Source organism: Vulpes lagopus, chromosome 10 (assembly GCF_018345385.1).
Source record: "Vulpes lagopus strain Blue_001 chromosome 10, ASM1834538v1, whole genome shotgun sequence".
Classification (NCBI taxonomy): Eukaryota; Metazoa; Chordata; class Mammalia; order Carnivora; family Canidae; genus Vulpes; species Vulpes lagopus.
The window spans coordinates 100,004,344-100,025,055 of NC_054833.1; the positions used below are offsets into that span (position 1 = coordinate 100,004,344).

A 20,712-nucleotide genomic window follows, 5' to 3' on the forward strand; every position below is an offset into this window, starting at 1 on the left:
GATGTGTGGGATGAGATTTTCAGACATTCATCACAGTGAATTTGGAACATACGGATATTTTCAGAGTATGTCGAGGCTCAGACGCACTGAGCCTGAGTGGCGGGCTCCAATTTGATGCCAAGGGCATTTTGGCATTGCATTTATAGGATTTTCGTCTCTGCATTTAGCCCTGCAGCTTTTGCAGGTTGGAAACGGGTGAAGATCTGGTGACTTGAATCCATGTTTGGCTACCTTTCTGACTTCACCGGAAACAGCCGTACCCTTCTGAACCTCACCTCCAAAGGGATAATAACAATCTTTACCTTGCATCATTGTGGTAAGGCTGAAGAAGGATGACGTGTCCATGTTTCCGGTTCTGGTGGATCCTCAAATGCTAGCTCTTTTCATCTCTCCCTGGGGAAGCACTTAAGTTATGCGCAAGAGCTCTCGTACCTGATTGGCATTGGTTTTTCTCACTCCAAACTGCTGCAATTTTGTGCAATTGATTTGCCCACAGTTTTTCAGTTTTTAAGAGACTGGATTCTATTTGATATGCATTACAGTGGTAGGAAGGGTCATATATCTTTTCATCGATTAAAAATTTTTTATTATGGAGAATTTTTAACACATACAAAAGAGCCAGAAAAATAAAATAACCCTTTTTATCCATTGCCCTATTCCTAAAGCCATCAACCCATGGCCAATTCTGTTTCATTGGAAGGTGCCTCTACCCTATGCCTTTAAAATCATCATTCGAAAATGTCACTTCCCCAGTGTCTGAAATAATCATTTATAAGTGATTTCTTAAATGCATCAGTTAAGCAGATAGTTAAAGGAACCAGATTATGAAATACAGGGATATTTCTCCCCATTTCTCTTATATGTTTTGTAGCTGGTTTCTGAGCCTGAGGTAGTGGGAAAATGGGAGCCATGGGTAGGGTGAGGGGGTATGCACACCTAGTTAATCCAAGGCCAGGTATTCTTATTAACAGCTACCTTACATGAGCAAAGGGAAGACAGATTTTGCCCTGGCCACTTCACCAGGCTGTTCCCAGGAGCAACCAAGATGGTACATGAGAAAGGCATGAGGCATGTGGAAAATCCTATCATTTATAAACATGTTAATAAGACCGACCTATAAGACGACAACAATGACACACCCCATAGATTCTCTCGAACATTTTTTTCATCATCTTTTATTATCTCAACAGATTCCAAATAGGTATTACTTTTTTCCATCATGAGTTGAAATATTACCTCGTATCCTTTCACGCTGTCCCCCAGAGCTTCAACAATCCCAGAACATTCAAATCCCGGCACTAGGGGAGTCTTGGGAGGGTTGTCGATGTTCCCCTGTCGCACCATCAAGTCAATGAAGTTCAAACCACTGTGAACAGCAGATGTGAAAAGAGAGACATTCCAAATGAATCCAATGGAACGCATGGGCTTGACTTTTTTGCATTCCCTTTTTGACCCTCTCTCCCCTCCCCCCCCCCCCCCCCCCCCCCGTTCCTCTCTCCTTTCTTTTGTTTCTTTCTGGTAAAATATACCTAAGAGTAAGTCATTTGGCTAGAAGTCACTAAGAAAGCAAAAACAATGATCTCTATAAACAGGGAATGCTTTCCTGGCAGTTAGAATGACCTTTGCAGATGTTACCCTCTGATTTAAACGACAGCCCCCTTGGCCTCATTCAGAGCCTGCTAACTCTTACTCTAATAACACGTGTCGGCTAGCCTGGTCATTAGCCATACTAGCACTTCCTCAAGGGTAAAGAACATACTAGGAAGAAGTTATAAGAAGACACATGGAAAGCAGCCAGACACAATGGCCATCAGCCAATCTATGAGAAAGAGAAGAGAGAGAAGACAAATGTAAAAGGTCTCGAAATAATCGACACACAACTAGTCATTACACAAACTCATCCCAGCACTGTGCCATACACAGCACCCATAATGGCAGATACGAGCCATCGAGGGACTATGTTACATCCAACTGGGGGAATGTAACTAGAAGAAGTGAGATCAAATGGATGGACCAATGGATATGGTAATACTGGAAGGTTTGCTCCAAAGATCTTAGTTCTCTTTGGATGAAAAAAGTGACTAGGTCTCTTCGATTCACATACTACTTTTGAAACATGAAAGTTACCATTAAGATATATGAAGCCATCACCTTGGAAAGCCATATACTTGATTTTAATAACATCAGTGCTCCAAACTGTTGTTAACTTTTTAAGAGCTAGTCTTGGAAACTGCGCTGAACACTCATTTACTAATCAAATGAGAAAACACATCCCACTGAACATGTATATTTTTTTTGCCAGATGTTCTAATGTACTTCCTGTTTTCATAATCCACCATTTTTAAAGGATTTTATTTATTTATTAGAGAGCATGCACAAAGTAGGTAGAGTGTATAAGCTGCCATTCTAAGAAAGACTTGGGTTATAGAAACCAAACTGCTTAGTCTGGTCCAAGGTCCATTAGCATCTGGCCACAGCTTCTTTTCCAAGCAAGATGATTCAAAGCTTGCTCATTTCTTCCTTGGCCTCTTTGGAGAAAAGGAAACATCAAATTCTACCTAAATCTCCTGGTCATTAGTCTCACCCATTGAAAATGGATAATGATGAGGAGATGACTTCCTTGAAAGGTGGGTTCAAGAGTGCCACCTTCTCAAGGTTTTCCTGGCCACACATCAAGCAAGTTTCACAGTGGCCCTAGCTGAAGTAACTCTAATGTGTGTCCTCCTCAAAGGCAGATGAATGCCTCATATTTCTTTGTTTCCAGAGTCCCCGGCATGCATCAGGCCCACAGCAACAAACTAAGTACTCAAGTTAACATCTGCCAAATGAAGGAATATTCATGAGTATTCAGAGGTGCTGCCAGCTTGAGTCCTAACTCCTTTCAACAAGTGGCCAAGGGGTGCTCGGAGTAAGGGACACGTTGCTGGAATGTGTATGTAGACCTCCAAAGATGCTACACTTTGATTGCTAATAGTTCTTAGGGTCATTGTCTAACCAAACTGTCCTCCAGTAGCATGGCCAGTTTCTTAAGAGCTTGGAGAGGCCTGAGCACCAATCTCAATTTCACCACTTCCACCTGTGTCTTTGGACCAGCTCCTTAGCCTCTGTAAACCTCCATTTCCTTGTCGCTAAAACGGAGGCTCCGGTAGTACCTGTCTCACAGGGATGTTGGGAAAATTCATGGCAGGTAAACACCTACACATGATGCCAGGTACATAGCAAGTATCCAGTAAATGCTTGCATTTAAATTTGCGCCTTCTCTTAAGAATGCAGAAGTATGTGATACATTTTAGGAAGACTGCCATTAAACGGGAGTTAAAAATAGTTTCAGAGCTGTGATGGGAAAACTGAGCTACCCATAAGCTCCACTTCTGTGAAACAGCCCTTTTTCCAACATAACCAAATAAATAAAGCATCACCACGTAACAATAAAAGGAATTCCTATCTCCCAAATCAAGCACTCCATCTCGTTTCATGCATATATTAGCTCACTGTGTTCTCCTTTGAGTGAAACCCTATGATTTCCCAAGACCCTGATGGAGAAATGCCAGAAGAAATTACTTGACAGTTCTGTAAACATACTAGCCCCCTGGAGAAGGTTTCATCCTAGATGCTTGTAATGCTATTCAATCGGGCTGCCTTCTACCCCATCCAGCATGAAGTGGGCACACTGATTGTAAATTGAGAGCCCAGCTACTCAAATCCAGTGAGAAGGGCAAAGTAAGACTGACTTTATTATTTTTTATTTTTATTTTTATTTTATTTATTTGTGAGAAATAGAGAGAGGCAGAGACACAGGCAGGGGGAGAAGCAGGCTCCCTGAGGGGAGCCCGATGCAGGACTCGATCCCAGGACCTCAGGATCACGACCTGAGCCAAAGGCAGACGCTTAACCACTGAGCCACCCAGGTGTCCCAAGACTGACTTTATAAGAGCCCATAGCACCCCACCTCCGCAGTGAGGCAAGCAGCAATTCTGTCAAGGGCATGGAGAACGCTGCCCATCTTCAGGAAAGCAACGTGAAGTAGGCATATCCCAGGGGACGGTGATGAACCATGGTTAGCGGAGTACCTCTACATGTTGTACCAGACCAATTTCCAACTGCCTGCCCACACACCTGCTCCTGATAAGGACATAGCTAGCATTTACTGAGAGTTCCCTTTGTAGCAAGAATTGTGCTAGTGCTTTACTTTCGTTATTTAAGACTCAATCATAATACTACGAGGTAGGAACTATCACCCATTTTTCAGATGAGAAAACTGAGATGAGCAAGTTGAAGTAATTTGCTTAAGGTCACATCTCTAAAAACTGTCAAAATCAGGATCTGAATGCAAGCAGAGTTTAGAACTTGAGCCCTTACATGCAACACCTCTTGTTTTTAAAAGATTTTATTTATTTATTCGTGAGAGACACAGAGAGAGAGGCAGAGACGTAGGCAGAGGGAGAAGCAGGCTCCTCGCAGGGAGCCTGACGTAGGACTCGATCCCGGGACTCCAGGATCACACCCTGGGCCAAAGGTAGATGCTCAACTGCTGAGCCACCCAGGCGTCCCAAGATTTTATTTATTTATTCATAAGAGACACACAGAGAGAGGCAGAGATGTAGGCAGAGGGAGAAGTAGGCTCCCTGCAAGAACTTGATGCAGGACCTGATCCCAGGCTCAACCACTTAGCCACCCAGACATCCCCATACCACACCTCTTTATGGGAACTTCGCCCGCTGCCCTTGCTGAAGTGACATGTCCAAGGGGCCACGTTTATAACTTATCTCTCTGACAGCTGATTGCACCAGTGGTGGGCCCAGTGTTGGAGGAACGGCCATTCCTACTCTAAGCAGGAATCCATTGCATTGTATGAAATAAACGAGCTGATCTAAGAACTGAATGTTCTCTCAAAAACTCGGAATTAGGAAGCCTGTAGCAAGAAAACAACTTATCAGAGAGGACGTCAAAAGATAAAACTGAGCTAGAGGGACCTACTGACCTACACTCTGGGGAAGCATAAGTGAAAAAGCCAGTAGGTAGGGAAATTAAAAGAAAAAGACAAAGAGCCTCAGAAGCAACCCAACAGCTTGCCCCCCGATGGGCTTTACAAACTTCTTTGTCAAGTTGCTAAGAATGTGAAGGTCCAGTCTCCAGTGAGGCCCAGGCCCAGTGAGCCTCTTGCCCTCTGATTTCCCAGAATTCTTTTGCTACTCCACACCTGTCTTTAGACAGAGAACCTCTTTGTTTGGGTTACGTGTGTGGTCACTGTCTCATGAAGCCAAAAGACAAACTAAAACAAATACCATAATCAATAACCCTAAATCATCCAGCGGACAGATATTATTGACTTCGTTTTTTTAAAAAACAAAACCAGTAACCCTGTGTAGAGATGATAAGTTATTTGCCCAAGGCACACAGACAGTGAAGAGTGAAGCCATGGACTTAAACTGGGGTCTAACACTTTTCTTTTGCCAACCTATACACCTTCTTAATTATAGTTTCCAGTATTCTCTAAGATAATTTGATCTTCACTTAGAGATTGTTTTGGGATGGCAGCGACTATTTTCATGACCCGGGCTCACACAGGGGCTAATCTTCAGATGTCTCTCTTATCTAATACTTATATGGCTCTTAAACATTTAAGATTGTTGCAAGAAATAAAATAGTACTGGAAAGTGCTTGACATAGTATTCTGCCAGATAATCTTAGCTTTCTCAAAGATTAGTATAATTTTAACAAAACAGGCCTTAAGTGTTTCCTCCCATATTCTTATTCAAAGCCCACGTTTAAAGGGTTATTAACAAGACATTGGATCGTGAAGGAATGAAGACAGGTTTGACAAAGGGACCCCCAAAACCTCAAAGCAAAGGACGAGAGATGTGATAGAAGACACAGGGAAATGTGGGGATAGTCCTTTTAAAAAATAATCCAAAAAAAAATCCAAAAAAAAATAAAATAAAATAAAAAATAATAAAAAATAATCCTCTGTTACATTTGAACCGCATGGTGCAGTTTGCAGTGTGCTTTCATACACATCGAATTAGACCTTGTAACACCCCAGAAAGGCACAAGTGCAGATGTTATTATTACCATTAAATAGGTGTGAATAACAAGATTCCTTAGTAAGAAACCTGACTTGTCAAAGACAACACAATTAGCACATGGCGGAGCTGAGACTTGAACTAAGGTCTTCAAACTCCTTGCTTGTTGTGTATCCTGTGACACCACGAACTCTTAGATACAAGTAGATGTGGCCATCATGCACGCTAGGGCCTTGGCCGAGTCTCCGAAGCCCTCCTCAGCTCTCCCACGCTGTTCACTCAGCGCTCCTTTGTCCTGTGCACTCCCCTTAAGATATTGTCACATCAAAACTTAGGTAAGTAAATAGGGGGGTTACCTGAGTGGCTCAGTTAAGTGTTTGCCTTCAGCTCAGGTCATGATCCTAGGGTCCTGGGATTGAGCTCGCATCAGGCTCCCTGCTCAGTAAGGAGCCTATTTCTCCCCCTTTACCCTCTTCGTGCTCTCTCACTCTCTCTCATAAATAAATTTAAAAATCTTAAAAAAAAAAAAAAAGCTTAGGTAAATAGGAAGGAATGCTCGGTGGTTTTAGGAAAAGACACTGATTGGGGATGCTTAGATCCTATTTAGAAGGGAGGCAAAATACCATGACCCCTATCCTTTATTTTCTGTTATCTATTAAGTGATGGATGCTAACCTTGTAATGTCTCATGAGAGAAGTTTAGCTGTCTTCTTTTTATGTTCTGCTAGAGTCAACAAATATTGCTCCCCTGATGATGCTACATCCATTAAAGCGTGGACCATTTCATTCTCCATTTTGTGCAAGAGGAAGGTCAGGCCTGGAGAAGATAAATACCTTGTCCAACATCATACCTTAAGTGACAACTGGGGTACGAGCCCTTTTCATATGACTTCCAGGCTTGCGTTGTTGACCACTAGGATAGTCATTCTGTTAACTGTACACCATGGTGGACCACTATGTATTCCTGTCCTCAAAGCTCATGTCTGGGAGCTGTCCATTTCTTTTAGACATGCTAATATCTTGAAGAAGTCACAAATGATTTATTACGGGACACCACTAAGTGGATGATGGAAGAATCGGCTATGGTTTATGAAGTTTCCAATTTGAGATAAAATTGGCCCAAAGATGTTTAGCAAAGAAGAGGCAAGTAGATATGGAGAAGTTCCACTGTCTTTTATTCCCTAGGTGAAAGGAAGTGGGGAGGGGTTGCTCATATGAAAAGATTGTAGATCTCTTGTCTTTTAGTTCCTTCCCCCTGTTGTCAGCATTGGCCATGGGAATTCAAACATCGTCCGACCACCACACAGAGAACAGTACCATGAAAACCTCCCTCTTCCAGCAGCTTACTTCTGTTGACACAGATCAGTAGAAAGAACCCCATCATATATTCTGATCTCACATTCAATAGAAATCCCAAGTATTGCCTCGTCATTGGTTCAATTAAGAGATAGATGGCCAATCCCCTTCAGAAGCCTATTATTTTACCTACTAGGGAATATTGTTGAGTATATCATGTGTTACAATATATATATTTGCTTCTTTATGAAGACAGAGGAATTGTTCCTCATACATAAGCACAAGGATTGATTTGTATGGATCTTACGGTCCCAGAAGTTTATAAACTAATGGTATTCCTTTCTTTGCATTGGCTAATAGGAAGCTCTGAGCCAAATTTGCAGCCCTCCCCCTGCCGCCACCCAACTGCAGAGCTTTATGGTATTCATTCTGTCATCCTAACACTCAACTTCATCTTAACTTTCTGAATGCTTTGGAGCTTCTTTAAAAAAAAAAAAAAAAAGCCTTAAACTCTATGATAACACATCTCAAAACTTATTATCTATCAGAATTCCCCAGAGGGCTTGTTAAAATGCAGATTGTAGGGCCCCACTGCTGAGTTTCTGACTCAGCAGGTCTGGGGTGAGGTCCAAGACTTTGCATTTCTAGCGAGTTTCCAGGTGATGCCGCTGCTGCTGGTCTGCGGATGCCACTTAGTGAACGACTGCCGTATCCTTTCTTTTTAAGCTACTTCAAGTCCTTTTTGGAATGAGGCAAGGTAAAAATTAATAGACGATGATTAAATAGATAAGAAAATGGAAAGCTCTCTCAATTGTTCTCTAGGGCACTTGAATTTTTTGATCCCAGTCCAAAGGATTATATGTATCCTTGTGAAATGTGGTCTTATTAGATTAGCTTCATCATGCCAATTTGTCTGGCTCTTTTTTGGATCCTAATTCTTTCATCCAAAATATTGGCTCTTCCTCCTGAATTTGCATCCTCTGAAAACATGATCATCATGCCACTTACATCTATGCCCTAACTGCTGATAAAATATATAGGTTGTCACGTTCTTGGTGACTTGGGGTATTTGTGAAGATCATGGAAGATGTCATGGGAGGGGATCTAAAACACAGGAATAGCTGACATGTCTTAAGTTTCTTGAAATCATGAGCTCCTACGAACCTCTCCAAGACCTTTGAATTTGTGTGTAACAAGTACTCACCCAGTAAGACCATGAGACCTTGGTCTTTGTGGGTGATGGCAGTCAGTCCCCTTCCTCTGTAGTAGTAACTGCTGACCACAGAGGGTGCAGCCTGACAGAGCCTAGACAGTCATTTTCTGGGTCACATGTTAGATTATTATGGTGTTCACTTATATATATATGATTTCTTTTGCTTTTTCTAAAGGTGTACATCCTGACCCAGCAATGAGCCGCTTTAGCCCACACACATATTCTCATGTGCTGTTAGGGTTGAGAAAAATCGCTCTAGTAGCCCAAAGCCAGCTGTTCCCCCAAAGAACAGATGTACTCTCTCTGAAAAGGGTTTTCTCATAGGGATTTGTGACAATTGGAGGGTCCCCCCTCCATAAGCTGGCAGATATGTAGAAACCCCTATTCTATTTCTCTGATGATGGGGCATGGGGACAAAAGGGATGATCTGTGGCTACTAATTGTGGCTAGATAACACTTACGGGATACTTGCTATGTAGCAGACATGGGGTTGAGGGTTTCATAAGCATAATTTTTACAGCAACCATAACAACGCCAAGAGATAAATCCCATTACCACATTTTACAGAGAATAAAACCAAGGTATGTTGAGGTTCACAAAGCCAAGGTGTTAAAGCAAACAGTGTGAGTCCAAAGGCTGTACTTTTTGCTACGTGCTTTGCTTTCGAGAGACCATCACTCAGTTTTCCCAGTTACAGAGAGGGCTTCTCGACTCATCTGTCACAATGAGCACTTCCTACATCTTGAGCATATTCTAAGGACTGGATATACAGAGGGAACAGGGGACTGCAAGATTATAAGAGCTGATTACAGTACGGTGTGACGGGTGGCTTCACAGAGGTATACGCAGAGTGCTCACACAGCCACCAGGACATTTGCTATCCAACAAGGTAACCATGAAATCAAAACACTGACCCCTAGAAAAAATTTCCCAAGGAATTGTTCTAGTGTTCCTCTGCAAGCACTAAAGCTAAATTTAGGTCCTTAGCATTAGCTTTCTGACTCCCCCTCAAGTGAGTTGCTGAAATCCTTGAGCTTTAGTTTATTCATCTCACAAATGGGGTAGCAACACGCTCACCCTATGGGGTATTGGATCGTATGCGACACTACATGTAAAACAGAGTGCCTCACACAGAGTAAGTACTCAATAAATGTGAGCTGCTGTCATTGTCACCACCATCCCCCACCCCCACCATCAGGACACAAAGAAGCATCACAGGTCAGGTTCCTTGGGAAGCAGACTCTGAGCCTGAGATTTGCATGCAGGAGGTGTGATGGGGGGAGCTCTAGGAAACAACACAAGGGGTGCTCTCGTGAGGCAGTTGGGCTGGGCGGAGGAAGAAGTTAAATACTATGGTAGTAGTAAAAAAGACTCCATCTGTCCACGGAAAGTTCCAGAGCTAGGATGGCCCCTCGAGTCACCATGAATCAAGGCCAGGGGACTAGGCCTTCATACCCTCACATCAGCTTGTCATGGGAGGGAGAGCAGCCTTGGCCAATGCCTCAGCAGGGGTATTACTGGGAGCACTCAGCCACCCTCAGTCTGGGTCCTGGGTCCTAAAAGATGATTCCAGGTAGTGTACCCAGTATCCACTACGAGAGGGGTGGCACATTCTTCCTTTTCCAGGTTTTATTCCCTGTGGGCACAAAGCAGTTGTCACTGATGGTGAATATTTATGGAGCTCCTTTGCATAGTGGCCCCTGAGGAGGAAAGTTCTGGGCGTTCTATAACTAGTGCAGAGAGGGAGGAAAAGAGAATGAGATCTTTAAGCCCAAACCTGAGAAAATAAGAGGAAAGGGAAAGGCAGGAATTGAAGAGATCAAAGCACCAAGGAAGGGACAGAGACTGAGGGGAAAAAAAAGGTAAAAGGCAGATGGATTTTCAAAATACATGCAGGGGGGACACCTGGGTGGCTCAGTGGTTGAGTGTCTGCCTTTGGCTTAGGTTGTGATCCTGGGGTCCTGGGATCAAGTCCCACATCGGGCTCCTCGTAAGGAGCCTGCTTCTCCCTCTGCCTGTGTCTCTGCCTCTCTGTGTCTCTCATGAATAGATAAATAAAATCTTTAAAAAAAAAAAATACATGCAGGTAAATTGCTTGGGAAGGTCCAGGAAAAATAGGAGTTTGGGGCTTTCTATGGGTCTGTATGAAGTCAGAGGTTACAGGATACTGGAAGCTACGTGCACATGAAGGAGAACGCTGTCACACTCCAGGGGGGAAGTGTGGGATTTGCTCGGCTTGGGGAGCATCCGTGGGCACCTCTGCCAGCTCCGGGAAGAGCGAGAGGGCCACACGCGAGGCTTTGCTCTGAGCAAATGGGGAGGTGTGCCTTCTTTATTCTGCACTCATCTTGCTGATGCGTACGTTCATCAAAGCATTTAACTCCGAATCCAAGGGGGGCAAAGAAGCAGATGTCTGAGCCATTCCCTCATCTCCCCAGAGCTGACATTTTTGTTTTTGTTTCTTCATCTCAGCTGATAACTTGAGAAAGCCCAGGACAATAGGCCTTGATCTCAGAAAATCTTGCTTCCAAATTCCCCACCCCCACCCCTTTTTTTTTTCTTTTTTGGGCTTGTGTAAGCACCTGTTTTGTTATCTCAAGACTGATACCAATCTGCTGGGGGAGGGCAAAAAAAAAAAAAAACCACTCATTGTCTAAAACAAGGACACCTTTTATGCAAATCTCAAATGGCACCTCTCATCTGAAAACAGCCAGAACTGTCCTGGATGGACCTCAGGATAGAGAAGCCACCAGTGTTCCATCAGTGGTTGGAAGGGATGCTCAGACCCCCTTCTTCCCATAGCTGGCCTGTGGTTCCTCACACTGGCTCCCTCAGTGTCCCACTCCACATGACCCTGCCCACCCTCTCTAACCACTATTTTTGGATAAACAGACCACTGTGGCCATTTGAAACATATGAGGTTCTCTGACACATCTGATGTTTAGTTATCTACCATTTTGCTAATGAATAAAAAATCCTATCGTTGCCCCACCCCACCCTCAGAGCCCCATAGCCACAAAATCTGGATGATGATGAGGGCCACAGTTTGGGCTAGCGTTGTACACGTCTGTTCTGTTCCCTCTGAGAGAGGAAATATATTCAAGCCATATGTCCCAATTAGTATTCAAAACACACTTCGGTAGTATTCCAAACATGGAACAAAATGGCCAATGATTGAGAATCTAAATATCAAGAGCCAGCTTTCAACAGAAGCAGACAAGCATGGTACCAATGGGTTTAAAACAAGCTCTGCTGGATGCCAAGACTCATCCCTTGATTTTTGGACCTAGAGTTATTTATTTACCTGTAGCCTCTCCTGGGGACACCGCAGGTATTTGTTCCTGAGAAGGTTCCAAAAAAAGGTTAAAATCTCTGGGTCCCATGTTAGACGTTGACCAAGTCTTTGACTTCAAACAAGTGCCTGGCAGGGATTGGTTATGTAGAACATTCAATCTAATTCGATTGAAACTCAGCAGCCCCTTCATGGCTTGGGGCTTGGCTCAGCATTAATGTTACCACGGTGACAATGGCAGCTCTGCTTCCCAGGAGTTCAGAGATCAACAAATAAGTGACTACATTGTGTGACACTCCCCCCTAACAAGAGACGGTACAAGGGTCATAGCTAGAGAGGGCAGTTACTAACTCGCTTTGCAGGAATCAGAGAGGTGTCCCCAGGAAAGTGTCACTTAGGAAAAGGGTGTCTCCTTTGCTCCTGTTCTCCTGACCTCTTCTGCTTCATCCTACCTCTCAAGGGAAGGAAGAAGGCAGTGTCAGACAGTACAAAGCAGTTCCTGCTTGACTTCTCACTGGAGACCCAGAGGGGCAAGGGCCCCACAAAGAAAAAGTCCATTTTGGCTATAACATGACAGTTATCCTCTAAGTCATTGCTACTGATAAAAACAATGTTTAGTATAACAATTGTTACGTAGGGAAAAAATGAGCTGAAGACAAGAGCAGCCAACTGTCCAACCGAACATTCTGCAGCAGTGGAAATATTCTGTACCTGGCCTGTCTAATTTAGAGGCCACTGGCCATATGTGGTTACCAAACACTTGAAATGTGGCTAGAGTGATTAAGGAACTGAACTTTTAATGTAAGCTAATTAATATTTAAATGTAATTAGCCTAAGAAGGAGGCAGTAGCAGAATCACTACCCTGCTGCCTTCCCCATAGACAATGAGCAGCTCCAAGGCAGAGTTTGTCTTAAAATCCACCTTTCTCAGTGTTCACTGCTTAGCAGAGGGCATGGTCTGGTCTTGCAAAAACCATTCCTCCACTGAAGGTGTCTGTAGGAACATAGGAATGACTCGAGCTCTTTCTTTCCCTCTTGCTGAAGGGAATGATCTCAGCCTTGTTGTGTACTTTGGTGGAGCAGGAAGGAGGTAAACAGAGGATCAAAGTCCTGATGTGCTTTAGGAAGAGTAAAGATTTACTTCTGGAAGATAAAAGAATAGGTGTGAAAGGTGAGCAGAGATAAATGTATAAGACAAGAGATCCAAGGGTAGGATTTGAGAGTCTGGAGGTGTTTGAAGAGCACTGGGGGCCAGCCTGGAGGTTAGCAGGAGGCATGGGGGGATGGAGATGGAACAGGACATTTTTGGGAGGCTTTTCTCTGTAGCACAAATGGATCTAGCACTGGTGTTTTCCAAAGGACTCAACAGAATTTGACAGTGCTTTGAAATTATATTGGAAGTTGGGCTTCTATTCAAGAATGAAAAGACCCACCTACGTCAAGGATACAAAAGGGGTAAAGAAGAATAGGAAATGCAAAGACAATGTTAAAAGAGCAAAAGCAAGAAGTCCAGTCTCCCACAAGTGTTGCTGCTGGCTGAGGACAGAGAGGATGAGGGGCTCCAAGGGAGTAGGAGGGTGAAAATCACCTTTGCTGTTTATTTCCTATGGAGGAGGAGTCCCAGAGGCAAGGACTTGTCTGCAGTCAGAGAAGGCTCTCAGGGATCCGAAAGCAGATAAACCTGGAAGGAATGTTTGGGGAAGGTGGGCACACTGCTAGCTGCATTTCACATCCTGGGTTTTGGCTGCTGAATGCGGGCTCAGAGTTTATTACCAAGGTCCCCCAATAAGTACAATGTTAGTGAGTCTAGTGGGGAGGGTAAAAACGTGTCCACTTACAAGATCCTTCAGGCAAATCAGAAGAATAGTGGGTTTAACAGCTCCCCATTAGTTGATGAACTGGGTGTAGTATAGACAAATGAAAAACAATTGTTTCTGATCTTAGACAAGGAATTAAAAAAAAAACAAAAACGAAGTCTGTAACTTATGGATAGTCCATTTGAAGAGGCACCTATGTCTGCATTGGGAGGAAAGGGGGGGGACTACAGAGTTACAGCTTGAGAGCCTCATCAGAGTTCATTGTAGAACTCAGACTGTCTGGGCCAGTGGAGCTGCCACTATGGATCATGAAGAGCAGCTAAGCCTTCTGGGGAAAAGAAAAAAGATTCATCCTAAGGGAAATGTGAGTTGGAGAATTTAAGTAAGTCTGGGTGAAACCACCTGTGGCAATTCAAGGCAGGGAAGGGCTTGCTTCTGATATGAGGTATATGCTACTATGCAAATCACCCGTCATCTCCAGGGGGGCTAAGTCTAGGACAGAGCAGTGGACAATGGGTACAAAATCCCTGGAGAGGGAGAGAGGGAGAGAGAGAGAGAGAGAGAGAGCGAGCCCTGGCTCAATCAACATCAGCTCTCTTTGTCTAATTAGTTGTGTGATCTTGAGCAAGTTCCCACACTTCTTTGATCATGCATCTTCATCTGTGAAATGTTTGGTATCCTAGAAGTTCCTATAAAACACTTAGCATAAATACTCAATAAGAGTCATTATGATAATAGCGATGAGAAGTAATTAACGAAAGAGTGTTACATTAACTAGCTCTGAACACCAGAGGCATGAACACATAAGGTGGCATATTGATGCTTTTCACCTGTATGAAGTGGAAAGGGTGCCATGGCCCAAGCAGAGGGCCACAGCACCAGGGATGGAGAAGAAATGGGGAACATAGCGGGGTGGCTCCAGTGTACAGTAGGAGGGATGGAACAGGGCAAAAGGAGGGGGTCAGAATCAATGGGGCAACCAGGAGAACTGTTTGTGAGTGTCAGGGCAGCACCCCCTAGGAAACCCCCGCACCCACCTGGCAGGTGTCAAAGGTGGGGGGTCCTGATACCTACCAAGGAAGGTAGGAGCTGTCAGGGACATACTCTTTGTTTTAAAAAGACTAGGTTTTCCCCTCCAGTAGTTTGAAATAACTGATTTATTTTCCAGTGTTACTGAGCTATAACTGACATATAACATTGCTTCAGGTGAAGACGTACAGCATAATGATGTGATATATGTGTATATCGTGAAATGATTGCCACAGAAGTTTGCTTAAATACTGTTTGAGCGTCCAGGCGGCTGGGGCCTGGGTCCCCTGGTAGACAAACAGGACTCAAGGAACACTTGAGTAAAGTGCTCCAGGAGTAATAATCCCCAGACACAGCACCGAGGGTTCTCTTTAAGATCCTGGGCCTCCAACACTTGAGGCAGTGGGATGTCAAGAAGGAGAAAATTATAGAGCATCTTGAGAAGTCAGAGACCCACATTTCCCAGCCTAGGGAAAGTAGTTATTAGAGAATTCAAAAAGCCAACATCCAGTTTCAAGAGAACTGACTGGATCAAGAAGAGGTAAAATCAAACCATTTGAAAACATTTGGTACCCTCCTTGGGTGTCCTCTCAAGTCTCCCCTAGAAGCCCCACATGCTGGAGAGGAAGCGGAGGTGACAGAGGGGAGCTAGAAACCACACTGGCGTGGACCGGCTGCCCCCATATTAGGAAAGTAAATACTACTGGTATTTGCAAGTGACACAGCAACTTCTGCAGAAAGTTGCTGCAACTTGTGCACCTAACCTTTGAGGGAAAGTCGGTAATGTATTCGTTCATTCCCCAGACATTTATTGAGTGCCTACTGTTAGCCAAGCATCAGGCTTGATATTCAGCAGTTAAATGATAATAGAACAAGTTTCCAGAATTCCCAAGGTTACCAAAGAGATTTAAAAGATAGTGGGCCTTGGATGGAACTAGAGGGTATTTATTATGCCAAGCAAAGTAAGTCAATCAGAGAAAGACAATTACCATATGATCTCACTCATATGTAGAATGTAGGAAACAAAACAGAGGATCAAAAGGAAGAGAGGGAAAAATAAAACAGGATGAAATCAAAGAGGGAGACAAACCATAAGAGACTCTTAATCATAGGAAACAATCTGAGAGCTCCTGGAGGGGAGGGGGATGAGGGGATGGGGTAACTGGGAGATGGGCATTAAGGAGGGCACATGATGTAATGAGCACTGGGTGTTATATAAGACTGATGAATCACTGACATCTACCTCTGAAACTAACAATACATTATATGTCAATTAATTGAATTCAAAATTTTTAAAGAAGTAAAAAAAGGACAATGGGCCTCAAAGTTGAAAATATATATGTCATTTAGATGATTCAATCACTTTGTGCTAAGAATATAAGGTCCTAGCATAGGAAATGGAGCTGGCTTCTCCAGTCCCTTCTCTGATTTGTCACTTTTTGTGGTGAAGGTCAGTCTCCCATTCCCCACGGTGGCTACCATTTTGACCAGTTCAGTGTGTTTCTTACCCTGGTCTTCTGATAACTGCCCTCCATTCCTTTCAGAGTATATACCCACCCCCCAACACACACATACACACACACTTCATGCGTTCCTAGTAGGGCAATCAATCATGATGTTCTATTCTTCTAGGTCAGGGTTGGAGGGCATGAGATGCAAATGTTGCCAAGCACATCATTCCCTTGGGCCAGGCAGAGAGAGGAAGAGAGATCCAGAGGCTGGTATGTGGGCCATTAAGATTCCTTCCTTGAGGGGATCCCAGGGTGGCGCAGCCCTGGCGCGATCCTGGAGACCCGGGATGGAATCCCACGTCAGGCTCCCCGTGCATGGAGCCTGCTTCTCCCTCTGCCTGTGCCTCTGCCTCTCTCTCTCTCTCTCTCTCTCTCTCTCTGTGTGACTATCATAAATAAATAAAAAATTTTTAAAAAAGACTCCTTCCTTGATATTTGAAAATTGGGAGAAAAAATTGGGGCTCTGCATTGAGCCTTGCTACACTTGCACAAGGCATCTGGGGCAGAAGGCCACCATCTCTCCAAGTATCAGGAAGGAAGCTCATTGCAGGAGAAGCACATGAAGCTACCTTGTGAGAAGACAAAATAGGGAAGTGAAAAGAAAGGGGGGAGCTTAGAAGTCCATGATGGTTGGCAGAACTGAACTAAAGGAAAAAGAAATCAGAGCAGAAGTGACTGGTCTTCTTGTTGAAGATCCCTGAGCTTGGCCCAGCTTCTGGCACACAGGAGGAGACAATACATCTTGGCTCTGTTTCCTCTCCTGTTCCTTCAGAAATCCACCTGATTCTTCTTGCGTATCTCATGGCACATCCTGTCTGGACCACCTTTGATATCAGTCTTGTGCCCTTTGGAATCTGAATAGGGACTCCATCCAGAAAGCTTCATGAAGCCTGGAGGGACTTTTTAATGTCCTATTCTTTGCATCTCCTCCTTCCCATTAATATATATTAAACATATACTATATGACAAAGACTTAATTCAAATTACAAATATTAAATATGCCAACATCATTGCTAGATACTTTAGACATATTTATCTCTTTTTACCTTCCCACAAAGAAAATACCCCATAGGTGCTGTAAGTATACCCATATTACAGATGAGCAAACTGAGGTAATGAAAGCCAAAGTCATTTTCCTAAGGTCAGACAGGTCGCTAAAACAATCAGATCCAGGACTCAAAACCAGCTCTGTTTCATTTCAGACATTAACTATTTTATAACCAAAAAGCATACTTCCTCCCATCCAGTCTGGGTGTGTAGTCAATGCCAGCCCAAGAAATGAATCATTACCATTTCCCTCACAGAAGATAATTATCCTGCATTGAGCTCTGGGGACTACAGCCATTTAGACAAATAGGGAGTAAGAGGGCCCAGTGCGTTCACTTCCCAAGGTGGGTCTGCCTGGGAAAGAACGGTTTAGCACACCCCCGGTCCCGAACAATGGTAGGGATGAGGCTTAGCTCAGGGATCAAGGGTCACTGACAGAATGAGATTGCGGACAGAAGCTCCCTGTGTGTTTTCATCAAGAAAATATCACGTTCAAAGATGAAACAGCCTCTTTCCCTGAAGCATGTATTTTGTCTCCTGGGCCTTCAAACATTAAATTTCCTCATTTTAATACCATGGCTCCAACTGATTTTCTGTGTGAGATCACACACAGAGGAATCAAACTAATTTAAGATTACACGCCTGTTGGCCTTTTCCTATGAAGAGGCTCTTCTTGTTTCTAATTAAACTTTTTCTTCTCTGACAAATGCCAAGATGCCAAAAAAGACCCCTATTAAGAGAAGTGCCAGGAACTTGGGGCCATAGGGGTGTCATTTCCCCATGCCTGGGTGAGCTCTCTTGTCGGTGGTAAATGTCAGTGATGTGCCCAAAGGTTGTGGGATTTTGGTTCCTCTGAATGAGAGTGAACCAAACTTTAGAGGCTGGGCTCTTCGGCACACCCTGCTATCCTAGAAATCCCTGCTGCCACCAAAGGGTGGGCATGCAGAGGGCTGGTGTGAGGGTAGCTGTAGATCAGTCCAAATCCATTCCAACCCTGGGGAAAAGATTCAAAAGCCAGCACCTTTGCTCCTTGGTACCAATGTAGTTTGGCGGGAGAACAGCAAAGCCAGGAACCAGAAGTTGGCATCAAGTTTCCACCTGTCTTTTACAGCCTGAGCAACTGAGGAAGGAAAATAATCTTTCTTGAACACTCCTGGTGTGCAAGGAGCAGTCAGGACTTGATGGACTCTCAGCTGGTCCTCATGACAACACTTAAAAGTGGGTATAATTCAATGAGACTGAAGAAAGAGAAATTAAGGAGTCAATCCCATTTACAATTGCACCCAGAAGCATGAGATACCTAGGAATAAACCTAACCAAAGAGGTAAAGGATCTACACCCTAAAAACTACAGAACACTTCTGAAAGAAATTGAGGAAGACACAAAGAGATGGAAAAATATTCCATGCTCATGGTTTGGAAGAATTAATATTGTGAAAATGTCAATGCTACCCAGGGCAAGGTACACATTTAATGCAATCCCTATCGAAATACCATGGACTTTCTTCAAAGTTGGGACAAATCATCTTAATATTTGTGTGGAATCAGAAAAGACCCTGAGTAGCCAGGGGAATATTAAAAAAGAAAACCAGAGCCCGGGGCATCACAATGCCGGATTTCAGGTTGTACTAGAAAGCTGTGATTATCAAGACAGTGTGGTACTGGCACAAAAACAGACACATAGGTCAATGGAACAGAAGAGAGAACCCAGAAATGGGCCCTCAACTCTATGGTTAACTAATATTCGACAAAGCAGGAATGGCTATCCACTGGAAAAAAAGACAGTCTCTTCGATAAATGGTGCTGGGAAAATTGGACATCCACATGCAGAAGAATGAAACTAGACCATTCTCTTACACCAGACACAAAGATAAACCCAAAATGGATGAAAGATCTAAATGTGAGACAAGAATCCATCAAAATCCTAGAGAAGAACACAGGCAACACCCTTTTTGAACTTGGCCACAGCAATTCTCACAAGATACATCTATGAAGGCAAAGGAAACAAGCAAAAATGAATTACTGGGACTTAAGATAAATAGCTTCTGCACAGCAGAAGAAACAGTCAACAAAACTAAAAGACAACCTACAGAATGGGAGAAGGTATTTGCAAATGACCTATCAGATAAAGGGCCAGTATCCAAGATCTATAAAGAACTTATTAAACTCAACACCAAAGAAACAAACAATCCAATCATGAAATGGGCAAAAGACATGAAGAGAAATCTCACAGAGGAAGACATGGACATGGCCAACATGCACATGAGAAAATGCTCTGCCCTACTTGCCATCAGGGAAATACAAATCAAAACCACAATGAGATACCACCTCACACCAGTGAGAATGGGGAAAATTAACAAGGCAGGATGTGGAGAACGGGGAACCATCTTGCACTGTTGGTGGGAATGTGAACTGGTGCAGCCACTCTGGAAAACTGTGTGGAGGTTCCTCAAAGAGTTAAAAATAGACCTGCCCTACGACCCAGCAATTGCACTGTTGGGGATTTACCCCAAAGATACAGATGCAATGAAACGCCGGGACACCTGCACCCCGATGTTTATAGCAGCAATGTCCACAATAGCCAAACTGCGGAAGGAGCCTCGGTGTCCATCTACAGATGATGGATAGTGAAGGTGTGGTCTATGTATACAGTGGAATATTCCTCAGCCATTAGAAACGACAAATATCCACCATTTGCTTCCATGTGGATGGAACTGAAGGGTATTATGCTGAGTGAAGTAAGTCAATCAGAGAAGGACAAACATCATATGGTCTCATTCATCTGGGGAATATCAAAAATAGTGAAAGGGATTAAAGGGGAAAGGAGAGAAAATGAGTGAAAATATCAGAGAGGGAGACAGAACATGAGAGACTCCTAACTCTGGGAAACGAACAAGGGGTGGTGGAAGGGGCAGTGGGCCGGGGGGTGGGGGTGACTGGGTGATGGGCACTGGGGGGGGCATTTGACGGGATGAGCACTGGGTAATATGCTATATGTTGGCAAATTGAACTTCAAATTAATTAATTAATTAATTAATTAATTAATTTTTAAAAAGTGGATATAATTACCAAAGTGAGGATATGGGCAGGTTGAAAGTACTGTTCGCTTAATGTCACATAGCCATGGTGAGGTAGAGTTAGGGTCTGAACTCAGATCTTCTGTAGCTTCTCGCTCTTTCCACTTCAGCTCTGAAAATACGCATGATAACCTCACGGAGTTATGAGCATCTTATGGGAAATGGAGGATAATGGGCATTGTTGCTACAAAGATGGTGCAAGTGTAGGGTAGGATGAGCACGATTCTCAGCCATCACTCCCTTTGCCCGTCATGGGTAACCTGCCATTGGTTTCTGATGAGTGCCGATATAACTAAGATCGGGCTGCTACTTATGGGAACCTGCTGTAGGCCGGATGTTCTATAAGATGTTCTGAACTTCCTTTTTCTATGAAATAAAAGAAGCTCTAGTTCTGGGCTTCCTTTCTCCC

General features: G+C 43.7%; 1 protein-coding gene across 1 annotated transcript in view; it reads right to left on the minus strand.

The window, feature by feature from the left end:
* The window catches only part of VAT1L (vesicle amine transport 1 like), a 146,365-nt gene that overhangs the window by 119,807 nt on the left and 5,846 nt on the right, over positions 1-20,712 (minus strand). Inside the window, exon 2 of the mRNA XM_041770257.1 lies at positions 1,237-1,366. Within this exon, the coding sequence (XP_041626191.1) occupies positions 1,237-1,366 (130 nt within the window). The remainder of the gene's footprint in view (positions 1-1,236; positions 1,367-20,712) is intronic.